This window comes from Phocoena sinus, chromosome 9 (genome assembly GCF_008692025.1).
Source record: "Phocoena sinus isolate mPhoSin1 chromosome 9, mPhoSin1.pri, whole genome shotgun sequence".
Classification (NCBI taxonomy): domain Eukaryota; kingdom Metazoa; phylum Chordata; class Mammalia; order Artiodactyla; family Phocoenidae; genus Phocoena; species Phocoena sinus.
Window position 1 is genome coordinate 62,301,462 of NC_045771.1, and position 24,403 is coordinate 62,325,864.

Here is a 24,403-nt window from a genome sequence, read left to right on the forward strand (position 1 = left end):
CCAGGAAGATCCCACATGCCGCGGAGTGGTTGGACCCGTGAGCCATGGCCGCTGAGCCTGCGCGTCCGGAGCCTGTGGTCCGCAACGGGAGAGGCCACAACAGTGAGAGGCCCGCGTACCGCCAAAAAAAAAACAACAAAGATAAACAGTATTGTGTGGAAACTATAAGGTTGCATAGTTTAAGCTGATATTCCAAGCAAAGTAAGGTGTGTACCATTATGTATGCTTTTTGTTTTCAGGGGTTTGGTAAAGCTATTTATAACAAAAATTTTTCCGGCTTAATATGATATCTCGAAGGCCTTTAAAAAGAGTGATTAGGATTGATCAATTTTCAGATTATTTTTGTTTGTTTATTTTTAAAGATTATTTTTAAAAATTAAAAAGTACAAATTGCTTTGATTAATCTGTAAGCATTATGGGCTCTTCTCTACAAGCTCTTGCCAGTTTTGAAAAACCACTGAAACATCATTAATATTCAGAAAACACTTAATTTTATACCCCTATCCTAATTAAATAACTTGTACAATTTGAAATTCTATTTATTTTTATCATAGAGTATAACCTCTCTTGATTTATAATGATTACCTACTAATTTTGTTTCCTTTTCTCATGAAAATTAATGTTCTCTAGAAGAAAACAATGTCATTTCAACAGAGAGCAAGGAACACAAATATTAACATAGATAATCTTATTTATATATCTTTGCAAGGAAATTGTATGGGATGTCCATAAGCTACAAAGAGTTTCAAAAAACTAGAGGATCTTATTTTTTAAAAAGGGTATAGATTACTCTTTTAGGTGCTTTATTTTCTTCCATGCTGCTTCTCTTCTGTTTGTAAGTTTTCCCAGCAACCTATATACATTTCCCCTTGACCATTAACAGGCTTTAATAGCAACTATTTTGCTTTTCATTGCCATGGTTATTCCAAGTAAGCATTTTGCTAAACATCTCTTTGACGAAATCAATATATTTTACACACTTTACGTTGTATTTGCACTTTGCCTAGTAGATAACATAAAACTGAGCTCACTGTATGTGTTCAAGGAGTACCTATTAATTGATTAATGTCATCTTTTCTACAAGGAAAGTAATACCAATATTAAGTAACTTCCCCCAAATTGCTAGTGATTCCCTTTGAAAATGCTGAGGTATATTTTACTTCAGGTCTAGCACAGTTTAAGAAGATTATATAGCACCTAAAATATGTTAATAGTTTAATGAATTCCAAGCCATATTGTAGAAATGACTTTTCTCTTAAGCCTTAAGTCTGGGAGTTTTACAGTTCCATTTAGGAGAATACACTCCTAAGTTATATTTGTTTTGAAAAAAGTTGTGTCACTGTAGCCAAGTATCTGTCAATGGAGAAGTGGATAAAGAAGATGTGGTACATACATTCATCAATGAGAAAGAAGGAAATCCTGCCATTTGTAAATGACATTGATGAACCTTGAGGACATTATGCTAAGTGAAATAAGTCAGACAAACAAAGACAAATACTGTATGGTATCCCTTGTTTGTGGGATCTAAGAAAAGCTAAACTCATAGAAACTGAGCGTAGAGTGGTGGTTGCTAGACTGGAGGGTAAAGGGGAGTGGTCAAAAGGTACATACTCCCAATTATAAGATGAGTAAGTTCTGGGGATCTAATGTTCAGAATTTTGATTATAGTTAATAATACTGTATTATATACACTTGAAAGTTGCTAAGAGAGTAGATCTCAAATGTTTTCACCCCCAAAGAGAAATGGTAATTATGTAATGGGATGGAGGTATTAACGTATGCTACAGTGGTGTCATTTTGCAATATATAATAGCATCAAATCAACATGTTGTACAGGGACTTACCCGGTAGTGCAGTGGTTAAGAATCCGCCTGCCAATGCAGGGGACACAGGTTCAATCCCTGGTCTGTGAAGATCCCACATGCAGCAGAGCAACTAAGCCCATGCGCCACAACTACTGAGCCTGCGCTCTAGAGCCCGTGAGCCACTACTGAGCCCACATGCCGAACTACTGAAGCCTGTGCACCCTAGAGCCCATGCACGGCAACAGGGAAGACACTGCAATGAAAGCCTGCGCGCACTGCAATGAAGAGTAGCCCCTGCTCGCTGCAGCTAGAGAAAGCCCGTCTGCAGCAATGAAGACCCAGTGCAGCCAAAAATAAATAAATAAATTTATTTTTTTAAAAAACTGTACACCTTAAACTTACACAATGTTATATGTCATTTATGTTTCAATAAAGCTGGAAACTAAAGATTTTGTGACTAAGAGTAATATAATAGTAAGATATTAAATACTAACAAGTAACTAATGCTAAATGCCATACGATTTACACCATGGGATTTACAATTTTAAAGTGTTTAGTAATTGGTCTACCAGATCCATTTTGTTTATATAAAATGGGAACTTAAAAAACTTAATGAGGTCCCTATATTAAGAGATTGGGTTTGACTTTAATCAATAGGCATGTGAAATACTAGTTTTTCATCTTAGAAATAAGTGTTTAAAGGGGAAGATGTTTCTGGTGTTACAAAGGTAAAATATGAAATAATCTGGGGAAATTTAGTCTATGTATTTACCGACAATATTTAAATCGTATAAGTGAAGCATTTGTAGCATATATTTATTTCTTATTTTCAATAGTTTTAATTATTAAAACTTGGAGAATAAATCACTGTAGTGAATATTGTCTCTTCTTGAAATCTTTGATAAAAATTTTATTTTTTCCATCTAAAATTAAAGAAATAAATACTTAAAGCTTGGTATTCACTTCTGTTCTCTTCTTGCTTCTCATCCCTTCTCCCCAAAGCAGATTGCCAAACTGAGGCAGCAACTACAACGTAGTAAGCAGAGCAGTCGGCACAGTAAAGAGAAGGATCGTCAGTCACCTCTCCATGGCAACCATATAGCAATCAATCACACTCAGGTAGGCTAACTTCTTGTCCAGATTGGAATAATTCCTTTTAAAGGGTTCATTATAAAGGAGAACGCATCATTTTAGGATTAAAAAAAATTAATGTAAATCTCTAGCTCTGTTACATTACAAGGTTTGTTTTAAGAAGTTTTTGTTTCAGCCATATGTGTAATCTTTTAATAACAGACATAACAGAGTGTAGTGGTCATAAGGATGACTGTTACTGGCCTGGGCTGAAATCCTAGCTCATTCACTTACTAAGCAACTCTGGGCATTACCTTATTTAATCTTCCTAATAGTACCTTAACCCATCCCTCTCTGTGTCTCTTGATATATTTTACCCCTTATCTGACTTAGGAAGAAATTGAGAATTCGTTTTTTTGTCCTCCCAGCCCCACCCCAAACATGTACTCACATCCCCATGGAACAAACTTCGGGAAATGCTATTCTAGGCCAAATTTACTTACAAATATTAATGTAAATTTTAGTAAATAAAATATAGTCAATATAGCAGGAGAAACCCAAGTAGTGTATCAAAAAAATCTAATTAGGGGTTGTTTCACAAATGTAAGGATAATTCAACATTAGGAAATGTATTAGGTTAGTTCATTGCATCAGAAAGCCAAAGTAGATGCTGAATAACATAATAACACTTGATAAAAACTCAGTATCCATATGTGATAAAAACTTATCCTAAAATAGGACACTTCCTAATGGGACTAACTGCAAATGTAGTTAGATCCTAACAATAAAATACTGGAAGTATTTCTGTTAAAATAAAAATGAAGTCATAGATGTCTGTAATTATTGATGTTATTTGCTAGTAGTTTGGAGGTTCTAGACAGAGCAGTAAGAAATGTTATCACTATGTGCATACGATATTGTTGTATATTTAGAAAATCAAAGTGAATTTACTAAACTATTAAAAAACTAATGATAGGATGGCTAAAATGGAAGATATTGACAATACCAAGTGTTGATAAGGATGTGAGGCAACCAGAACAGCCACACATTGCTGGTGGCAACACAAAATGGTACAGCTACTTTGGAAAGAAGTTTGGCATTTTCTTAAGAAATTAAACATACACCGACCATATAGCCCAGGAATTCCACTCTTTGGTATCTGTCCACAAGAAATAAAAACATATGTCCAGACAGTGACTTGTATATCATTGTTCATGGCAGCAGTATCTATAAGAGTCAAAAAATGGAAACCAACAAATATCCATGAACTGGTGAATGGATAAACAGCCCTTCATACATCCATATAGTGTAATACTATTCAGCAGTAAAAAGGAAGGAACTACTGGTACTTACAACAACATGGTTGAATCTCAAAAACATCATGGCAAGTGAAAGAAGTCAGAAGCAAAAGGCTACATACTATATGATTCATTACATTAAATCCTCAAAAAAGCAAAATGATACAAAGTATTAGCGGTGGGAATTGACTGTAGAAAAGCCCTAGAGAAATTTTTTGGATGATAGAAGTTTCTAAAATGTGATTATACTGATAATTGGATGACTATATATTTACAAAGCTCAATGAGCTACATACTTAAAATGGGAGGATTTTATTGTATGTCAGTTATACCTCATCAAAGCTGTAAAACAAACATGTAGTTGGCAAGCAAGCCTCAGACATTTCAAGAGAAAATTCACATATGCCTTACTTTTTCTTCTTAATCTGGAAGAATTAAAAAATTATTCTTGGGACTTCCCTGGTGGTCCAGTGGCTAAGACTCCACGCTCCCAATGCAGGGGGCTCTGGGTTCAATCCCTGGTCAGGGAACTAAGATCCCACATGCTGCAACTAAGAGTTCGCATGCCACAACTAAGACCCGGCACAGCCAAATAAATACATAAATAAAAATATTAAAAAAAAATATATATATATATATTATTCTTATTCTGTTTATTTCAAACACCTTTTCTGTAAGAGCCCAATGCATTTATAGTATATCTATTGACATATTGATTTAACAGAAAAAATTTATACACTTATTCCCAATTTACATTGAATTTTTTGGCATTGTAGTTATGTTTAAAAATAATTATCTTTTGGGCTTCCCTGGTGGCGCAGTGGTTGAGAGTGCCAGCCAATGTAGGGGACACGGGTTCATGCCCCGGTCCGGGAAGATCCCACATGCTGCGGAGCGGCTAGGCCCGTGAGCCACGGCCGCTGAGCCTGCACGTCCGGAGCCTATGCTCCGCAACGGGAGATGCCACAACAGTGAGAGGCCTGCGTACCGCAAAAACAAATTATTATTATTATCTTTTGCTATACCTATTGGAATAGTTGTAGATGAAATATGAAGTCTAGAATGTGCTTTAATATACTCAGAGAACAAAAACAAGTGGTGGATGTTTAGATGAAATAAAGTTAGAAAATGTTGATAAGTTTTGGAACTGGATGACGTGCACCTGAGTGTTCATTATACTATTCTGTTTAATTATATTTATGATTATAATTTTTCACAATAAAAAGGAGAAAAACTGAGAACTTAATGATCAGATAAAATGTAAACATATAAAAATCAGTTGTTTTCTCCTATACTAGTAAAGGTAAACTACTGTTTTCCTCTGCTTATAATATTCCTGACACCAAATGTGTGAGATTTTTTTTTCCATACCAACCAATTCTCCGACTCGCCAGACACCAACCAAGTGTCCTCCAATTCAGTTATAACACTAACTACATGGAGTTAGCACAGACCTCACAGGTGAAGGACTCCGCCCCACAAAACTGCCCCTCTTCAGATGCCAGCTGAAAGGTCCAGATTGTCATTGTACTTTTGACCTACTGGCTATAAAGAAGGGATTCCCACAGCCCCTTCTTCAGGTTCAGTAACTTGCTGTAACTGCTCAAAGAACTCAGGGAAACACATTTCCTTGTTTATTACAAAGGATATAATAAAGGATACATACAGATGAACAGCAGGATGAAGAGGTGCACAGGGCAAGGTCTGTAAGTAAGTCACATGCAAGAGCTTCTGCTCACATGGAGTTGGGGTGTGCCACCCTTCTGGTATATATGGATGTGTGTTCACCAACCTGGAAGCTCTCTGCACCCGTAGTGTAGGGATGTTTTGGGAGGCTTCATCACATAGGCATGATTAATAATTAACTCAGTCTCCAGCCCCTCTCCTCACCAGAGGATGAGGGGGATGGGGGTTGGACTGGAAGTTCCAAGCTTCTAATCATGGCTTCTTCCTAGTGACCAGCCCCCCCATTTGGAACCTATTCAGGAACCCACCAAGAGTCACCTCATTAGAACAAAAAACTCTTGGTCCTATCTCCCAGGAAATTCCAAGGGATTTAGGAGCTATGTGTCAGGACTGGTGTCAGAAATCAAATATTGGAACAAAAGATGCTCCTAGTGCCCCTGTCCCTCAGAAAATTATAAGATTTTAGGAACTCTGTCAGGAACCAGGGGTAGAAACCAAGTACATATTTCTTATTATGTTACAACTAGCAATAACATGTTAGTATATATATAATAAAAAATATAAAATGCCTAGGCTTAAAAGAAATATGCAAACTATAAGACTTTATTGAGGATATGAAATATAAAATAGAAATGGGAAGTCATTCATGCATGGGAAGACTCAATATTTTTCAAATAGTAATTTGCCCAAAATTAACATACAAATTGAGTTCCAATGGAAATGTAAAAGGAATTGTTTTATTACTTTAAAAGTTATTTTCAAAGGTAATATGGAAAAGTAATGCCAGTTAAAAAGAAAATTTGAAAAGGCTTTCCCTATAGGATACCAAAATGCAAAATGTAACTGCTATAAAGTTATAGCAGTTAAAGTGGAGCTCTGTATAGGGATTATCAAGTAACAACTCAAGGAAATCAAATACAGAATCCATAAAGAAATGTTGGGGCAGTTTGATTGCTATGTGGGAAAAAATACTATTTCATAACATACACAAAAATAAATCACGGTAGGTTAAATATTTAAATATGAAAAACCATAAAAGTACTGAAAGATATTTCATACTAAAGTAAACAGTAAATGTATGACAAAGAGTTACAACTTTAATATGAAAAAAGCTCATGCATTAATAATGAGACAAAGGACATTCGTGGGCAGCAGTTTACAGATGGCAGGAGCACCGCACTGAGTATGGGAAATATATTATTCATTTAATCGATGACTAGCTGTCTACCTCATTATGAATCATATATATCAACTTTAATCATTCAGAATAAGGTAGAGATCATATACTGTTCTTTTTTACCTTGTTCATCTTTATTTTTCTTATTTCCTTTCTGCTCTTTAAGTTCCTTGAGCATCAAAAGGCTTGTCTTACACTTTGTGGTACCTCCTGCAGGACAGCTATGAGAGGTGGTTAATTTTTGACAACTCCTCCAAAGGACTTTTGAAAGCAACCTTATAGTTGTTAAGTGAGTGTTACTGAACTTAACATGATATTGTTGCCAAACTACTTAGTAATCCAAAAGCCTTTCTTAAATGGTTGATAAAATGGAAATGAAAAATACTAGAAGGTAATCGTCACAGTGCAGGGAACAAATCTTTTAAACACATACACAGGCACAGAGCAGAGCTGAAGTGTCACGTGATACACTTAACTTACATGATTTCAACTATGCCTTTCCAGTAAAAACAAAAAAGAAAAAAAATTAAACAGCACAGAGGACACTCGATTTCTGCCATTCTACTGGAAAAGTGTGTACAGTTTACAATCATACCTTTATACTTACATAAAGGATTACTTTGACTCTGTAATTTTTACCTTACTTCCTTACTTTGGAACCGAAACTGCAATATGTGTATCTGAATTTATATTGTATTTGAAATTTCAAAATAACTCTGCTCCTTGAGTTTCTCTTTTAAGATTTACCATGCTCTTTAGTTCTCGATTTCTTTGGCCACAAATAATTTGATAACACCTTATCTTCTGTTTTGTAGGCTACTGGATCAAGATCAGTCCCTATGCCACTGTCAAATGTATCAGTGCCAAAATCATCTGTTTCACGTGTGCCCTGCAATGTAGAAGGAATAAGTCCCGAATTAGAAAAGGTATTCATTAAAGAAAATAACGGGAAAGAGGAAGTGTCCAAGGTAAGGTTACATGGGATGTTTGAGTCACTTTTTTCTTTAATACTGTGGACTGTCTCAAAAGTCTTTTTTTGGGGAGTTACAGCTTTATTAGATATAAGTCACATACCATACAGTTTACCAATTTAAAGTGTACAAGTCAGTGGTTTTTAGCATATTCACAGAGTTGTGCAACCAGTGCTGCAGTCAACTTTACAGCTTTTTCATCACCCCAAAAAGAAACTCCATACCCTTTAGCAGTCATCTCTTATTTTCCTCCAGTGAGGCAACAACTAATCTACTTTCTCCATCTATGAATTGGCCTGTTGTAGACATTTCATATAAATGCAGTCATGCAATAGATGGCCTTTGTAACAGGTGTTTTTCACTGAGCATAATGGTTTTAAGGTTCACCTGTAGTGTAATATGTATCAGTACTTCATTCCTTTTTATTGCCAAATAATATTCAATCATACAGATTTTATTATCCAGTCATTAACTGATAAACATTTCCATTGTTTCTACTTTTTGGCTATTATGAGTAATGCTGCTACGAAGTTTATATACAAGTTTTTGTGTGAACATGATGTTTTCATTTCTGTTGAGTATATACCCATGAGTGGAACTGCTTGTATGGTAACTCTGTTTAACCTTTTGAGAAACTGCCGGACTACTTTCCAAAGTGGCTGCACTGTACCATGTTACATCCCCACTGGCTGTGTATGAAGCTTCCAATTTCTCCATCTTCAGCAACACTTGTAATTATGTGTCTTTTTTATTGTAGCCATTCTAGTGGATGTGAAGTGGTATCTCATCATGGTGTTGACCATTTGTATATCTTCTTTGGAAAACTGTCTATTTAGATGCTTTGCCCATTTCAAAATTAGGTTGTCTTTTTACTACTGATTGGTAAAAGGTCTTTATAAAGTTCTTACCTTCTAGATAAAAATCCCTTATTAGATATATGATTTGAAAATATCTCCCATTCTGTGGGTTGTCTTTTCACTTTTCATTTTCTTTTGGGTCATATCTAAAAGATTGCCTAATCTAAGGTCACAATGATTTATTCTTGTGTTTTCTTCTAAGAGTTTTATGGTTTTACCTTTCTCTTATATTTACGTCTCTGATCCATTTGAATTAATCAAAAATACTTTATAAGTTACCTCTGTCCCAGAAAAGAAATCTGGACACTCCTGCATATGAACTTATATTTGACTGCATTTTAAAGCTATACTCAACAAAAGAAAACATCAAGTACCATTTGGCTTAATTATCTATCTGATGGTTTTTTAGAACTAAAATATGATTTAATTTATGTCAAATGTGTATCTAATTCCTTCAGATAATGTGTAGATTTTAAAACTGATTTAGAGTTCATCTCAAAATTCACACAGTTCAATTTTATATTTATAAAATTGAAAAAGAAACTTTTTCCAAATCTGAATATTGCTTAGCAGATATAAGCATTAATCACAGTTTATTGTATATGCTTCCAAATATGTGTATGTATGCTAATATATACTGAATCACTATATGAAGGTACCATAATTTAAAAGTCCCCTACTGATGGGCATTTAGATTGTTTTCAGTTTTTGTCATCATAAGCAGAGCTTTAGAAAACATAGTGTACTCTTGGCAGACAATTCCTTGGCTGTGAAACTGCTGGGTCAAAGCATTTGCACGTTTTAAATTTTGATGAATATTGCTAAAATTACCATCCCAAAAGGTTGTGCCATTTTACTCTTCCTAGAGTTAAATTTTTATGTTATATTCATTAGGCCAAAAAAGAACCCTTTGGAAATTGTGATGTCTCTTAGCTTAGCTGTGTATACCATTAAAATGTTTCCTTTATACATTAAGTAACATTTAAGAACAGTAATATAAGGAAGTAAAATTGGTCTAATTTTTTGAGGATGAGATAATCAGACACATATTTGCTAATTCTTTAAGAACTGCTAAGCAAAACTGTACTAGAAGATGAAACTTAGTAACATAGTTCTGCTTGAACACACTTTCTTCTCACGTGCACACAGAACATTCTCCAGGATAGATCACGTCTTGGGTCACAAGCCTCAGAAAATTTAAGAAAATTGAAATCATATCAAGCATCTTTTCTGACTACAACACTATGAGACTGGAAATCAGTTACAGGAAAAAAACTGTAAAAAACACAAATACATGGAGGCTAAACAGTACGCTACTAAATAACCAAGAGATCACTGAAGAAATCTAAAAAGAAATTTAAAAATACATAGAAACAAATGACAACAAAAACACAGTGATCCAAAATCTATGGGATGCAACAAAAGCACTTCTAAGAGGCAAGTTTCTAGCAATTCAATCTCACCTCAAGAACCAAGAAAAATCTCAAATAAACAATCTAACCTTACACCTAAAGCAACTAGAGAAACAAGAACAAAGAAAACCCAGAGTCAGTAGAAGGAAAGAAATCACAAAGATCAGAGAAGAAATAAATGAAATAGAAATGAAGAAAATAATAGCAAAGATCAATGAAACTAAAAGTTGGTTCTTTGAGAAGATAACCAAAATTGATAAACCTTTAGGCAAGACTCATCAAGAAAAAAAGGGAGAGGATACAGATCAATAAAATTAGAAATGAAAAAGGAGAAATCACAACTGACACTGCAGAAATACAAAGGATTATAAGAGACTACTACAAACAATTATATGCCAATAAAATGGACAAGCTGGAAGAAATGGACAATTCTTAGAAAGGTACAGTTTTCCAAGACTGAACCAGGAAGAATTAGAAAATATAAACAAGTAATGAAATTGAAACTGTAATTAAAAATCTTCCAACAAACAAAAGTCCAGGACCAGATGGCTTCTTAGGCAAATTCTATAATGCATTCAGAGAAGAGCTAACGCTGATCCTTCTCAAACTCTTCCAAAAATTGCAGAGGGAGGAACACTCCCAAATTCATTCCACAAAACCACCATCACCCTGATACCAAAACCAGACAAAGATGTCACAAAGAAAGAAAACTGCAGGCCAATATCACTGATGAACATAGATGCAAAAATCCTCAAAAACATACTAGCAAACAGAATCCAAGAGCACATTAAAAGGATCATACACCATGATCAAGTGGGATTTATCCCAGGAATGCAAGGATTCTTCAGTCTATGCAAATCAATCAATGTGAAACACCACATTAACAAACCGAAGGAGAAAAACCATATGGTCATCTCAATAGACTCAGAAAAACTTTTGACAAAAGTCAACACCATTTACGATAAAAACTCTCCAGAAAATGGGCATAGAGGGAACCTACCTCAACATAATAAAGGCCATATATGATAAACCCACAGCAAACATCATACTCAATGGTAAAAAAACTGAAAGCATTTCCACTAAGATCAGGAACAAGACAAGGATGTCCACTCTTGCCAGTCTTATTCAACATAGTTTTGAAGTCCTACCCACGACAATCAGAGAAGAAAAATAAAAGGAATACAGATTGGAAAAGAAGAAGTCAAACTGTCACTGTTTGCAGATGATATGATACTATACATAGAAAATCCTAAAGATGCCACCAGAAAACCACTAAAGCTAATCAATGAATTTGGTAAAGTTGCAGGATACAAAATTAATGCACAGAAATCTCTTGCATTCCTATACACTAACAAGGAAAAATCAGAAAGAGAAATTAAGGAAACAATCCCATTTACCATCGCAACAAAAAAAACAAAATACCTAGGAATAAACCTACCTAAGGAGGCAGAAAACTTGTACTCAGAAAACTATAAAACACTGATGAAAGAAATTAAAGATGACGTAAACAGATGGAGAAATGTACCGTGTTCTTGGATTGGAAGAATCAATATTGCGAAATGACTATACTACCCAAAGCAATCTACAGATTCAGTGCAATCCCTATCAAACTACCAATGGCATTCTTCACAGAATTAGAACAAAAAATTTTACAATTTGTGTGGAAACACAAAAGACCCCGAATAGCCAAAGCAATCTTGAGAAAGAAAAATGGAGCTGGAGGAATCCCTGACTTCAAACTCTACTACAAAGCTACAGTAATCAAGACAGTGTGGTACTGGCACAAAAACAGAAATGTAGATCAATGGTGCAGGATAGAAAGCCCAGAGGTAAATCCACACACATATGGTCACCTAATTTATGACAAAGGAGGCAAGAACATACAATAGAGAAAAGACAGCCTCTTCAGTAAGTGGTGATGAGAAAACTGGACAGCTACATGTAAAAGAATGAAATTAGAACACTCTCTAACACCATACACAAAAATAAACTCCAAAAGGATTAAAGACCTAAATGTAGGACCAGACACTATAAAACTCTTAGAGGAAAACATAGGAAAAACACATCTTTTTTGACCCACCTCCTAGAGTAATGAAAATAAAACCAAAAATAAACAAATGGGACCTAATGAAACTTAAAAGCTTTTGCACAGCAAAGGAAACCATAAACAAGAGAAAGAAACAGCTCTCAGAATGGGAGAAAATGGGAGAATGAAGCAACGGTCAAAGGATTAATCTCTAAAATATACAAACAGCTCATGGAGCTCAATATCGAAAAAACAAACAACCCAATTAAAAAATGGGCAGAAGACCTAAATGGTCAGTTCACCAAAGAAGACATACAGATGGCTAAGAAGTATGTGAAAAGATGCTCAGCATCACTAATTATTAGAGAAATGCAAATCAAAACTACAGTGAGGTATCATCTCACACCAGTCAGAATGGCCATCAAAAAATCTACGCACAGTAAAAGCTGGAGAGGGTGTGGAGAAAAGGGAACCCTCCTACACTGTTGGTGGGAATGTATATTGATACAGCCACTAGGGAGAACAGTATGGAGGTTCCTTAAAATACTAAAAATAGAACTACCATATGACCCAGCACTCCCACTACTGGGAATATACCCTGAGAAAACCATAATTCAAAAAGACACATGTACCCCAATGTTCATTGCAGCACTATTTACAATAGCCAGGACATGGAAACAACCTAAATGTCCAATGATAGATGAATGGATAAAGATGTGGTACATATATACAATGGAATATTTCTCAGCCATAAAAAGGAATGAAATTGGGTCATTTGCAGAGATGTGGATGGACCTAGAGTCTGTCATACAGAGAGAAGTAAGCCAGAAAGAGAAAAACAAATATAGTATTTTAAGACATATCTGTGCAATCTAGAAAAATGTTACAGATGAACCTATTTGTAGGGTAGGAATAGAGACGCAGATATAGAGAATGGACATGTGAACACGGGGGGGAAGGGGAAGGTGGGACAAATTGGGAGATTAGGTTTGACATAAATACACTACCATGTGTAAAATAGATAGCTAGTGGGAACCTGCTGTATAGCACAGGGAGCTCAGCTCGGTGCTCTGTGATGACCTAGATGGATGGGATGGGGCAGGGGTGGGGGCGGGAGGGAGGTCCAAGAGGTAGGAGATATAGGTATACATATAGCTGATTCACTTCATTGTAGAGCAGAAACACAACACTGTAAAGCAATTTTACTCCAATTAAAAAAAAATAACATAGTTCTGCTTTTAAGTAAGTCATATTCTAATTTCACAGTAGCCACTTCAGAATTACTCTGGGGTAACCTACACAGTTATAACTAAAATATTAATTTTAAGAATTTTTAGATTTATGATTAAGTGTGCCTCAAAGTTTTAATAAATCAAAATGTCACCATCAGTGAACCTGTCAGTAGCTTCTAAGCCTTTATATTTCCCATCATTATTTTGTGTAAATGTGTAAACTTCTAAAATGTTTGTTATTCTAATTCTTCTGAACGCCCTCCCCAACAAAACAGAAGTTGGTTAAGGAAATTCATATATATTATCCAGTTAAAGATTCAGAAATGGGAATACAAAGTGATTGTATCAAATAGGACATGAATAAAAGATAACTCAAATTCTTAAACTTTTTTAGTTACAAATTGATACATTATTCTTCTACTAATTACCAATATTGACATTTTATTAAAGCAGCATTTTCCTTGACTTAAATATCTAAGTTTTAAGAAAGACCTCTGTCATTTAACCCTCATATATATTCCAAAATGATCTTTCTTTATGGGTTGTTCTGAAAACCTCACACACCTATCACATAATTTTGTCCAAAAAAACCCCCCAAAACCTGCACCAATGATTTATTCTTAGAATTGTTCATTCTAAAATTTAGTGGTGTTGTAATTAAAATCTAAATTTAGTTAAGTAAAAGAAAAATTTTAAATAATAAATAATTTTCTTAGCATTTGACCAAGTAACTTAATATTTCTTTGGGAATATTTCTTTCCTAAATTGGAAAATTTTACTTTTTTTGTTTGTTGACAAAATTAACTAATATTCCATAATTGAATAATTCTCTTTACAGTAGCATGGTCATTGTCAGGTTGTGAAAGTGGTATAGTTTTGGTTTAGGAACTCTGCGTAGATAGATGAAGTTTTTATTTTAGGTTTTGACCTTCACTTAATTTGCTGTAGAAAAACATTGATATATTTTGAGTCTTGCCTAATTTTATCTTACTTCATTTTCCCTCTGACAATGTTTCTAAAATCTCTGAAATGACAAAGCTCAGAGTAATAGCAGTAAACAGTGAAAATAAGTTGTAAATAAACTAAGAATATATTGGTTCTTTTTTCCTAGCATTTCAATCTTGTCTATGTAATGACAAAAATACTGTAAATATATAGAATTATATTTGTTGACCACACTTAGTTAGCAAGATATATCTTTACAGCAGAAGCAGAGTAGAAAGAGTCCACTGCAGCTGAAGCTCTGATGCCATTTAATTGACCATGTCACCAGGAACTCTAAACTTTTAAGTTCTTGGGGTTTCCCTGGTGGTGCAGTGGTTAAGAATCCGCCTGCCAATGCAGGGGACACGGGTTCGAGCCCTGGTCTGGGAAGATCCCACATGCTGCGGATCAGCTAAGCCCGTGCGCCACAACTACTGAGTCTGCGCTCTAGAGCCTGTGCTCCGCAACAAGAGAAGCCACTGCAACGCAGAGTAGCCCTCGCTCGCCGCAACTAGAGAAAGCCCATGCTCAGCAAAGGCGACCCAACGCTGCCAAAAAATAAATAAAATAAATAAATTTATTTAAAAAATAAAATAAACTATAGGTTCTTTATTGGTAAAAACTGTGCTAATGAGGTCTAGGGTCTTCTCGGGTCAAAAATATATGATTCATATATGATTCTATGATTATAATTTCATTTCTATTTTTTATTTTTGCCACTCAGAACAATGCATTAGAACTAAGCAAAATTCATTAGTAGTCCTACTCAGTTGGATACCAAATTAGAAGAAATGTTCTGAGTTATCTTAATATCCTCCCTTGAGTACTAATAGAATAAACCTTTTATTATAAATTTTGGGTAAACTGCAAAATCTGTTCCTGGCTTGTAAAAAAATAAGAAGAAGAAGAATGAACAAACGGAAATCCATACCTGTGAATATGAGATTTCTCTTTTTTTATTATCAAGTCAAAGTGACTTCTTGAGCGGTTTGACTAATTCTTAAAGCAAATGTTTATTGAATGTCTGCTGTGTGCCAGACACAGTGCTAGGGATACAGTGTTAAAAGAAGCCCCTGTCCTTGAAGAGTATTACTGGGAGTGCTGACCTAAAAGTGACTGGCAGAAATTAAGACACAAGATTGGTATCTTTATTCTCTAAAGAATCAACTGTGGTGGCGATAATACTGCAAAATGAAATCAAAAGAAACAGCAGTGCTTTATATATGGATGGAGTATATGAACTGTCACTGACGGTGTGATGGTTGTTGCTCTTCCAGCCTTTGGATATCCCGGATGGTCGGAGAGCCCCCCTCCCTGCTCACTACCGGAGCAGCAGCACTCGCAGCATCGACACGCAGACCCCCTCTGTGCAGGAGCGCAGCAGTAGTTGCAGCAGTCACTCCCCCTGTGTTTCCCCCTTCTGTCCCCCGGAATCCCAGGACGGTAGCCCTTGCTCAACAGAAGATTTACTCTATGATCGTGATAAAGGTGAGAATGAAATCATCCATTTAGAGGGTTTGTTATAAGGCCTTGGTCATTCTACTTTCTTTGTCTTAGACCATTACATCACCTTTTTTGTTTCATTGAATGGTGGGATTGTAAAGGATTGGTTGATCTAGGTTGGTTTGTTCATTGGTTTCATGTACCCCCTTCTCTGTGACTTTCGCAAACATCTTCCATAAATGTGTCAGAGGAGCACAGCGCATGGTTATAACAACTAATGAAAGCTATAAAATGAATGTGTACAGCTTCACATCATATAACACACAGTTTTTTCCTTGGTATTGTCCAGAGTTAAGGATGGTTATAGTAAAGTTTATTATGTTCCTCGTGCCTGAGGTTAGATTTCGTATTCAGATTAATTTGGGAGGAAATAATTTCTAAAAAAATCTGTTGGAAGAATGAGTGTATTTTTAACCAAGTGGGATAAAGTTTAAAAAGTACCTGCAGCACATCAGGGATTATATTATGGTATGTAGATGAATTATTAACTAACACCAATAAGCGTGCAGAACCCGTGGGGTTTCTTATTGCCTGTCAAGCCCTGTCTGCCCATGTCCTCCTGTCTTCGTGTCAGGCACTTGGCTACCACTGTTCACTCCCTTCTTTCAGTTTCTAGCCCCCTCAGACTCAGACACTGAAGGTACTGAAGACTGCCCAGCTTCCACCTTCCTAGCTACTTACAAAGAAACACTGAACTTCCTTTGTAACACATTTATTGCTTTTCACCACAAGAAGATCATAGGCAACACAAATTTTAAAACATGAAAAAATTAAAGTTTATAGAATCTTACAGGATTTTTTTATGGGCCTTGTCCTGACTTGACCCCCAAGCCCCTCAATTTGTTTTATTTTGAAGTATTAATACATTTAAAGTGCCCAAATATTAAATGCTAAGCCCCCTGAATTTTTACACACGTATGCACTCATGAAACCACTACCTGGATCAAGATACAGAACATTTTTCGCCTCCCAGAAGGATCCCTAGCCCCCTTCACAGACAGTATCCTTCTCCTCTCCACTTAGAAGTAACCACTGTTGACTTCCATCATCATAGTCTAATTTTTCCCTGTTACTGAATTTCATAGAAATGGATTGATGCAGTGTGTATTCTTTTGGTCTGGCTTCTTTCAGTCATCATTACGCCTAACTCTCTGCTGAGATGTTAGACGGAAGCTACTTTGGACTTTGTCCTCTTTGTGGGTGGATCTCAACAGTTCTCCCCTTTTCATCTTTTCCTTATTGGAAGCCTTGAAAACTCTCTTCCTCCATTAAGGATGTACTGAAAGCAGTACCTTAGTTAGGCATATCTCTCTGCTTCAAGTGGAATGTCGATATTGTAGAATGCAGACTAGGAAACTTTCATTTCACGGAGGCATCCTACGACAGCAGTCACTTCCTCGCATTTTTAGTATGGATGTTTCATAGTAAAACAAACAAGAAAACACCTTGCTTCTAGTAGGAGTATTTGTTTTGAAGGTAAATGGAAATGTTAAATAATCATAAATAATCATAAGTTATTGTAGGCTGCAGAGGTGGTATGTGGTGAAACAGATCTTGCAAAACCCGTGTTTTTTTATTATACCACTAGAAAAGATAAGTGCAGACCGCTTTTGCTACTTATTAGCACTTACAGTTGGGTTAAAATTAAAAATAACAGTGATAATAAGGCTAGGCAGTTAATTCAGAAGTTTTGTTTTCTTCTAAGTTTAACACTGTGGATAGTTGAGAGATGCTGAACCAAAAGGGAGATGTATTAGGAAGTTGATAGATGAATTCCATTTTGGTTAGCTGGTTGTGAGATTGTCTTCTTGGCCTCTGCGGGACTGTATTCTTTGAGGCAATCTCACAACCAGTTAGAACCACATTCTCTTTATCTATTCATCTGTCCATGGACACTTAGGTTGTCCCCATGCTTTGGCTATTGTGAATAATACTGCAATGAACATGGGAGTGCAGGTATCTCTTCGAGATAGTACAATATTCTGAATTCTGGCTGTTTCTTAGAGAAGTTAGAGTTTTTCTAAGACTGCTTTTGGTTGTATATTTTTCTCTATGCCCTTTTATTCTTTTATACCAGATATCTGCCTGCATGACACAAGTGTCTTCTCTTTCTTCTGTTCCTCTTGTTTGTTTAATGTAAAATGAGAACGTTGGTCCACATCATCTCTAAGGCCAACAGTTTTTCCCCTAATAGTTAAAACAAATTTTGTTCTTAGTAAAACAAGGTGATAATACTTGTTTTCATACCTCATACCATTATTGGGGTTAAATGAGATATTGGAACAGAGTGCTTAGCACAACTCTTGGTATGTAGTAAACACTCAATAAATGGTGTTGGGTGTGACTAATAGTGATTTTTTTTTAATTTCCTTAGAAACTAAGAAGACTACAGAATCATTTAAGACTGTTTTCTACAAAACTACCTCAGTTTGGGAATTAAGGCCTCATGACATAAGTTTCTTAATATATCTACACTATTATACAAGTATGTTCAGAAAACTAAAGATACAAAGGAGAGGGAGTTGTCAGTTTTGCAATTTCTGAAACTTACATATTTAAATCATTCAAACTATAGAATAATCTCTGACTCATTACTTCAGAATGGACAGTCCAAATTTTTTTAAGATACTAATTCTAGCTTACAATTTGCATTTTTCCACAGTGAAGCTTAAATTGGTCTTTTGTTTCTTTACATTTACTTCCAGTAAAGAGAAAAAAAAGCAAGCTATAGATTTCTAATAGGTGTGCATCATTAACTCTGAAAACAGAATTGATACTGTAATTTTGTAGTCAACTAGAATTGATTTGGAGTACCTACCTGTTCTGTAGTTGCTGTTGTAGACTAGCTAGTTTAGACATCTTTAGGTGCCTGGATTGGCATGCACAGGTGGGGAGAGGGATAGACATTGTGAGTATATAGCTCTAATGAGAGATGTGCTAGTTAGCTGATTATTTTTCTAGTACTCATCTGTTATAGCCTATCCTTTTCCTGACTTTATTATTTCTGCTTATTCCTAACATCTGTTTTTCTCCATGACACATATATAATTTGAGATCTATAAAAATAATTTTAGTTGATTAGCATAGTGGTCCTTTGGCTGTTTCAATTGCAATGCCAGGACAAAAACACTCTCATTATTGAGAAAAGTCCAGCCTTTAAGAGACTGTTTTCAGGTTTTAGTTTTTTGGGTTTGGTGGTTTTCTGACAGATTTTTCCAGTGACCTAAAGACTGAAGGCAGCCTGGTAATGTGTAAAGTTGCTAGGCTTACTAACCTAATAACAGCCACAGTTCCTACATTATGATCTGTGTGGAGAATTCAGGGATCCAGAATAAGAGCTCTTATTATCTTGACATCTTCAGAATATATCCTAAGAGTTAGCCGAAATTCTTCTACATTATCATGCCCAAAATGCAAGGGAGAAAAACAGTCATTTATATAATGTAAATGGCAGTGTCAAATATTAGTTCTTTTAGCAGCTCTGCCAGCTTTCCTTAATAAGGTAGCAAGCCACAAAATCTAGACTTCAGTCTGCCACTTATAGTTGATCTTTGGCACAATTCACTTAGGCAGGTTGTTATAAAATTTTGCAGTTTTGCAAGATATTGTGGAAACGTTGATTATTCTAATCATGACGTCAACTGAACCATTCTAGTCAGGTCAACTACCAAGAGTTGTATTCCAAGAGTCCATAAATTGATTACTTGGAACTTAAACTATGTTTTCCTACAGGAACAATGTATATCATGTAGATGGAGTTTCCAGGGCACAATGCATATAAGCCTATTTAACTCATACCATGATTTAACTTATAAATATTAATATTTCTAAACTTTGGGTATTAGGACTGAGCAGCCCATAGTTGCAGAAAAGAAAAAAAAGTATTATCTTTTCAGGGTCTAGGGCTGACCCCAGGCAGACTTTTAAAAGAGACTCTTTTTGATATCTTATTCCTTTCTGTATACATTTTAAACCCGATTTGCGTTCATCTTTAGGGCTCTATTTCTTAACATTGTCTGACCTTTGCCCTTACCATACTTTAACTCTCCACCTTCTAGATATCCTAATCAGCCAAGATTCTGTGGTACTTTTCTTTTTGTGGTTTATATTGTGAAAATAGATATGTTGGATATACTTCTTTTAGCTACCACACCTTGCAAATTGCTGCTTTTGAGCCTGAATCTGTTTCTCAATCAAAAGATTCTCCCCACATAATTCTAGGATGCTTATTATCCTAGAAGAACCTCTTGCTGGTAAAATTACAAAGAGTGTAGAAATCTTATTCCAACAAAGGAGTTATTCCATAGGTTAAAAAGTGAGCTTTTCTAGAATTACATCCCTAAGGTCATCTTCCCTGTTTTGCTTTTTCAAGAGTACATCTAAAATTACATATACTCCCATTATCTGATGCGTATAAGAAGCATCCACTAAATGCCTTTTCCCCCTCTTTTGGAAAATGTCTACAATTTTACTAATAGCAGTTGCTGTGCTAGCTCTCTATGGATGAGTTACTATTCTTTTTTTTTTTTTGTGGTACGCGGGCCTCTCACTGTTGTGGCCTCTCCCATTGTGGAGCACAGGCTCCAGACACGCAGGCTCAGCGGCCATGGCTCACGGGCCCAGCCACTCCGCAGCATGTGGGATCTTCCCCGACCAGGGCACGAACCCGCGTCCCCTGCATTGGCAGGCGGACTCTCAACCACTGTGCCACACCAGGGAAGCCCCGAGTTACTATTCTTAATTCAAAATTATTAGTAAGTATACAACTCAGTTCTAGCAGTTACAACTCAGAGTCTAAAACAAAAGCAAACCAAAATTTATTAATATGTCCGCATATATAATTTCACTTAATCTTCTATTATCTATTTACTAGACTATAAACTCCATCAAGAGCAGGTAACTTTATTTTGCTCATTACTTTATTCTCAGCAACTAGAGTGGCGCCTAGCATTTGCATGGAGTAGTGCTTAGTCGAGACTTTTTGAGTATTCCTTCTTCATGGTATGTCCATTTTTTTAAGAATATATTTTTATAGCTTTGTTGAAAACATTAGTGTCTTTTTCCTTAAGTGGTTAACTTATATATGGTAGGCTTTTGAATGTTCAGGAAGAGTATGATAATGCTCCCCGCTACCACCAACCAAAAAAAGATAATAAACAGTCACCACTCTAAGATTATGCTAACTTAGTGATCATAGGCCTTTGGTGAGAAAGAAGCCATAAAGTTCAAATTTCCTGTTGAAATTAGGGGAAGGGAAGTAACTTTGCTAAAATCCATCTCATCTTCTACTCTGATCATGACTGGGGAAAAAATAGGGTATAGGCTAGAGGAAAGGGGATCTGTTGAATTTTTTTCTCCCTGTTATCTTTTATGTTCCTCTGAGAAGAAATGTGGACACACTGAAGCCACTCCTTGCACTGTGTCTCCTTGTGAGACTAACAGAAGGCAGACCCAATGAAGCTGTTGCCTAAACTCTAAGACTCTACTGAGGAGAAGCATGGAATGTTAGATTGGAACTTGATCGTCTAGTCTAACGAGGACACTAGAGTTGAGATAGATCAAAACAGTGAGGCAGATAGCATGATGGTAACGAACTCTGACTCTGGTGCAGCCAGGTTGAACTCCGCTCTGCCACTTACTAATTATGTGTCCTTGGGCAAGTTACTCAACCTCTCTGTATCTGTTTTCTCACCTGTAAATTAAGGAAAATGATGGCACCTGCCTCATAGGATTGCTATGATGATTAAATTTGCCCAGGTGACTTTACCTTTGTTATCCCCTGTAATATTATCACAATCCGATGAGGAGGGACATTGTCATTATTTTAAGAATGGGGAGCCTAAGGCTTAGAGAAATGAAGTTAACTTTCCTAAATCTTTTGAAGTCCAGATGCCAACAAAGATCTTCTGCAGGAACCTCACACTACTACTTGCTGCCTTCGCAGGAGGAATAGCCATTACACAGTCATTCAGCTATGAAAGAGCCTGGTGTGTGGAGAACAGTTAAAAAAAAAAAAATAGTGTGGCTAGAGCATAGGGGTAAATGGTAAGGAGTAGAAAGCAGTGAGAATGGAGAGGTAGGTAGAAAGGCCACTATTTCATAAGGGCCTTGTAGCCTTGCTGAAAGAAATGAAGAACCAAGCGAAGATCTTCTGTCAGCTAAAGCAGGGGTCCCCAACCCCCGGGCTGTGGACCCGTAGGGGTCTGCAGCCTGTTAGGAACCCGGCAGTGAGCAGCAGGCGAGTGAACAGACAAAGCTTCATCTGCCGCTCCCCGTCACTCACATTGCCACCTGAGGCACCACACCCCTCACCACCCCACCCCCTGTCTGTGGAAAAACTGTCTTCCATGAAACCGGCCCCTGGTGCCAAAAAGATTGGGGACCGCTGAGCTAAAGGACATGACCAGCTTTAAAGATAAAGCTACAGAAGTGGAGAGAGATGCCAAGAGGGGAAGATAAGATGCTATTTTAATAGCCTAGTCCTGTCTCTCCAAACTTGAGTTATTACATACTTTTTTCAGCAATTTTTAATTTGTACCCGTAATATAAATTTATATATTTCTAAGTTATGTAAGTACATAATTCAATCCATATACAAAATATTTGCTGGTAAAGCTTAGTTTCTTATTTTTAGAGATTAAAAAGTAAATATGTATAAATGTTCTTTTTTCTTCCTGCGTATCAGCAGATTGTTTAGTGCACCTTAATTGGGAGACCACAGGTGTAGGGCAAAGGAATTGGAGGAAATAGACTGAAGACGAATCAGCAGCATTTGGTGGTTGATTAGATGTACAAGGTGAGGGATTAGAAAAATGAGGATAAAGGCAAAGTTCTAACAAAGTTCTGGCTTGGGACATAATAAAACAATTACCACTATTAATAAGGCAGTGAATGTCAGAGAAGGAACAGGCTTTAAGATGACCATTATATAAGTTTAAGATTACATTTGGTTATCTGCCGAAAAGATGTTACAATACCATTTCCCTTTAGCAAGAATTGGGGGGAAAAAAAAAGAGAGAAATACTGAGTTTTACCTGATACATAGCATTTTGTTTTGTCTTCTGTTTTGTACATAATTAAGTGTTCAGTAAATATATATAAGTGTGCATTTAAAATTATATTGAAATTTTATTAGAAGTTTTCATTTTTTCCCCCTGTAGGATACTTTAGGAGCACTTTAATATGAACAGTGTGTTTCAGTGTTTTGAAAACTGATGTCCCTAGAAATTTTTTCATTTAAAAACCTCAAGAATATAAAAAAACTAAGATCGCATCAGACATTTTGATTTTTCTGAGAACCTTAATTACATTACTTTTCAAGATATAAAATATTCTGGGTAATCTGAAATATATTTTCAGTTTATTTTTACCATTATGATTTATAAGAGACAAGATTTTAGTCTATAAATTGGTTTGCAGACTGTCTTCAACAGAGTGATTTGCTTTCATTTTTTAACTCACGTCGGATAGTCAGATTCAGGGTGATTTGTTCGCGTTCATGTAAGATTCCGAGTGAGTAGTTAGCATATCAACGACGCCAAGTCAGATTTGGAGACAATAATAAGCAATGTTGTTCTGCATATCAGAATTATGTTTGCAGAAGAAGCATTGTACTTATTGTGAGTACACACAAACAAAGGCACAACTATGATCTGTTTGCTTATTTCGTAAATTAGTATCAATTCAGTGAATATGGAATAAATGATTAAAATACAAAACACCTTCCACATATGACAAATACCTAATTAATGGGCCTAACTTACATTTGGAATGTAATGGGCCTAACTTACATTTGGAATGTAAGTCCCATAAATTAAAAACAGTCTTATTTGAGACAAAGTTCAAAAATATAAGTACCAAGGATTATGTTACATTTTCCCTCCTTACCCTTTGCTGAATGCTGATGTAAGGGAGATCTTAGCTATAGCTGATGTGTTGTTTTATTAAAATTTTGTAACCTTCTCATAAAAGGTTGACTTTGAAATTGTAGAGAAACGTTAGAGACTATTTGTAAAAGTCAAATGTTCTCCTTACTCTTCCACAGTTATTTTTTTTTTTTCACTGAAAATGCAGGTTTTCAATACAATCAGTAATGCCAACTGGTTCCAAAAGTTTGTTGTCAAGAAACACTATACAGTTGTTTCTCCTGATTTCATTAGACCATCAAATTACACTACAGCTGATAATTTCATTTCCTGATGCAAAAAAAGTAATTTTTTAAATTGAAGCATAGTTACTGTACACTATAAGTTACAGGAGTACAATACGGTGATTCACAATTATTAAACGTTATACTCCATTTAAGTTATTATAAAATATTGACTATATTCCCCCTGTTGTACAGTATATCCTTGTAGCTTATTTTATATCTAATAGTTTGT

At 35.8% G+C, this 24,403-nt stretch overlaps 1 protein-coding gene across 2 annotated transcripts in view; it reads left to right on the forward strand.

The window, feature by feature from the left end:
* Positions 1-24,403, forward strand: part of GLCCI1 (glucocorticoid induced 1) — a 122,992-nt gene that overhangs the window by 89,721 nt on the left and 8,868 nt on the right. Inside the window, exons 4-6 of one of the 2 annotated variants that reach the window (XM_032643331.1) lie at positions 2,808-2,924; positions 7,853-8,005; positions 15,797-16,007. In XM_032643331.1, coding sequence (XP_032499222.1) covers positions 2,808-2,924; positions 7,853-8,005; positions 15,797-16,007 — 481 coding nt within the window. The remainder of the gene's footprint in view (positions 1-2,807; positions 2,925-7,852; positions 8,006-15,796; positions 16,008-24,403) is intronic. The other variant, XM_032643332.1, reaches the window with a different exon arrangement.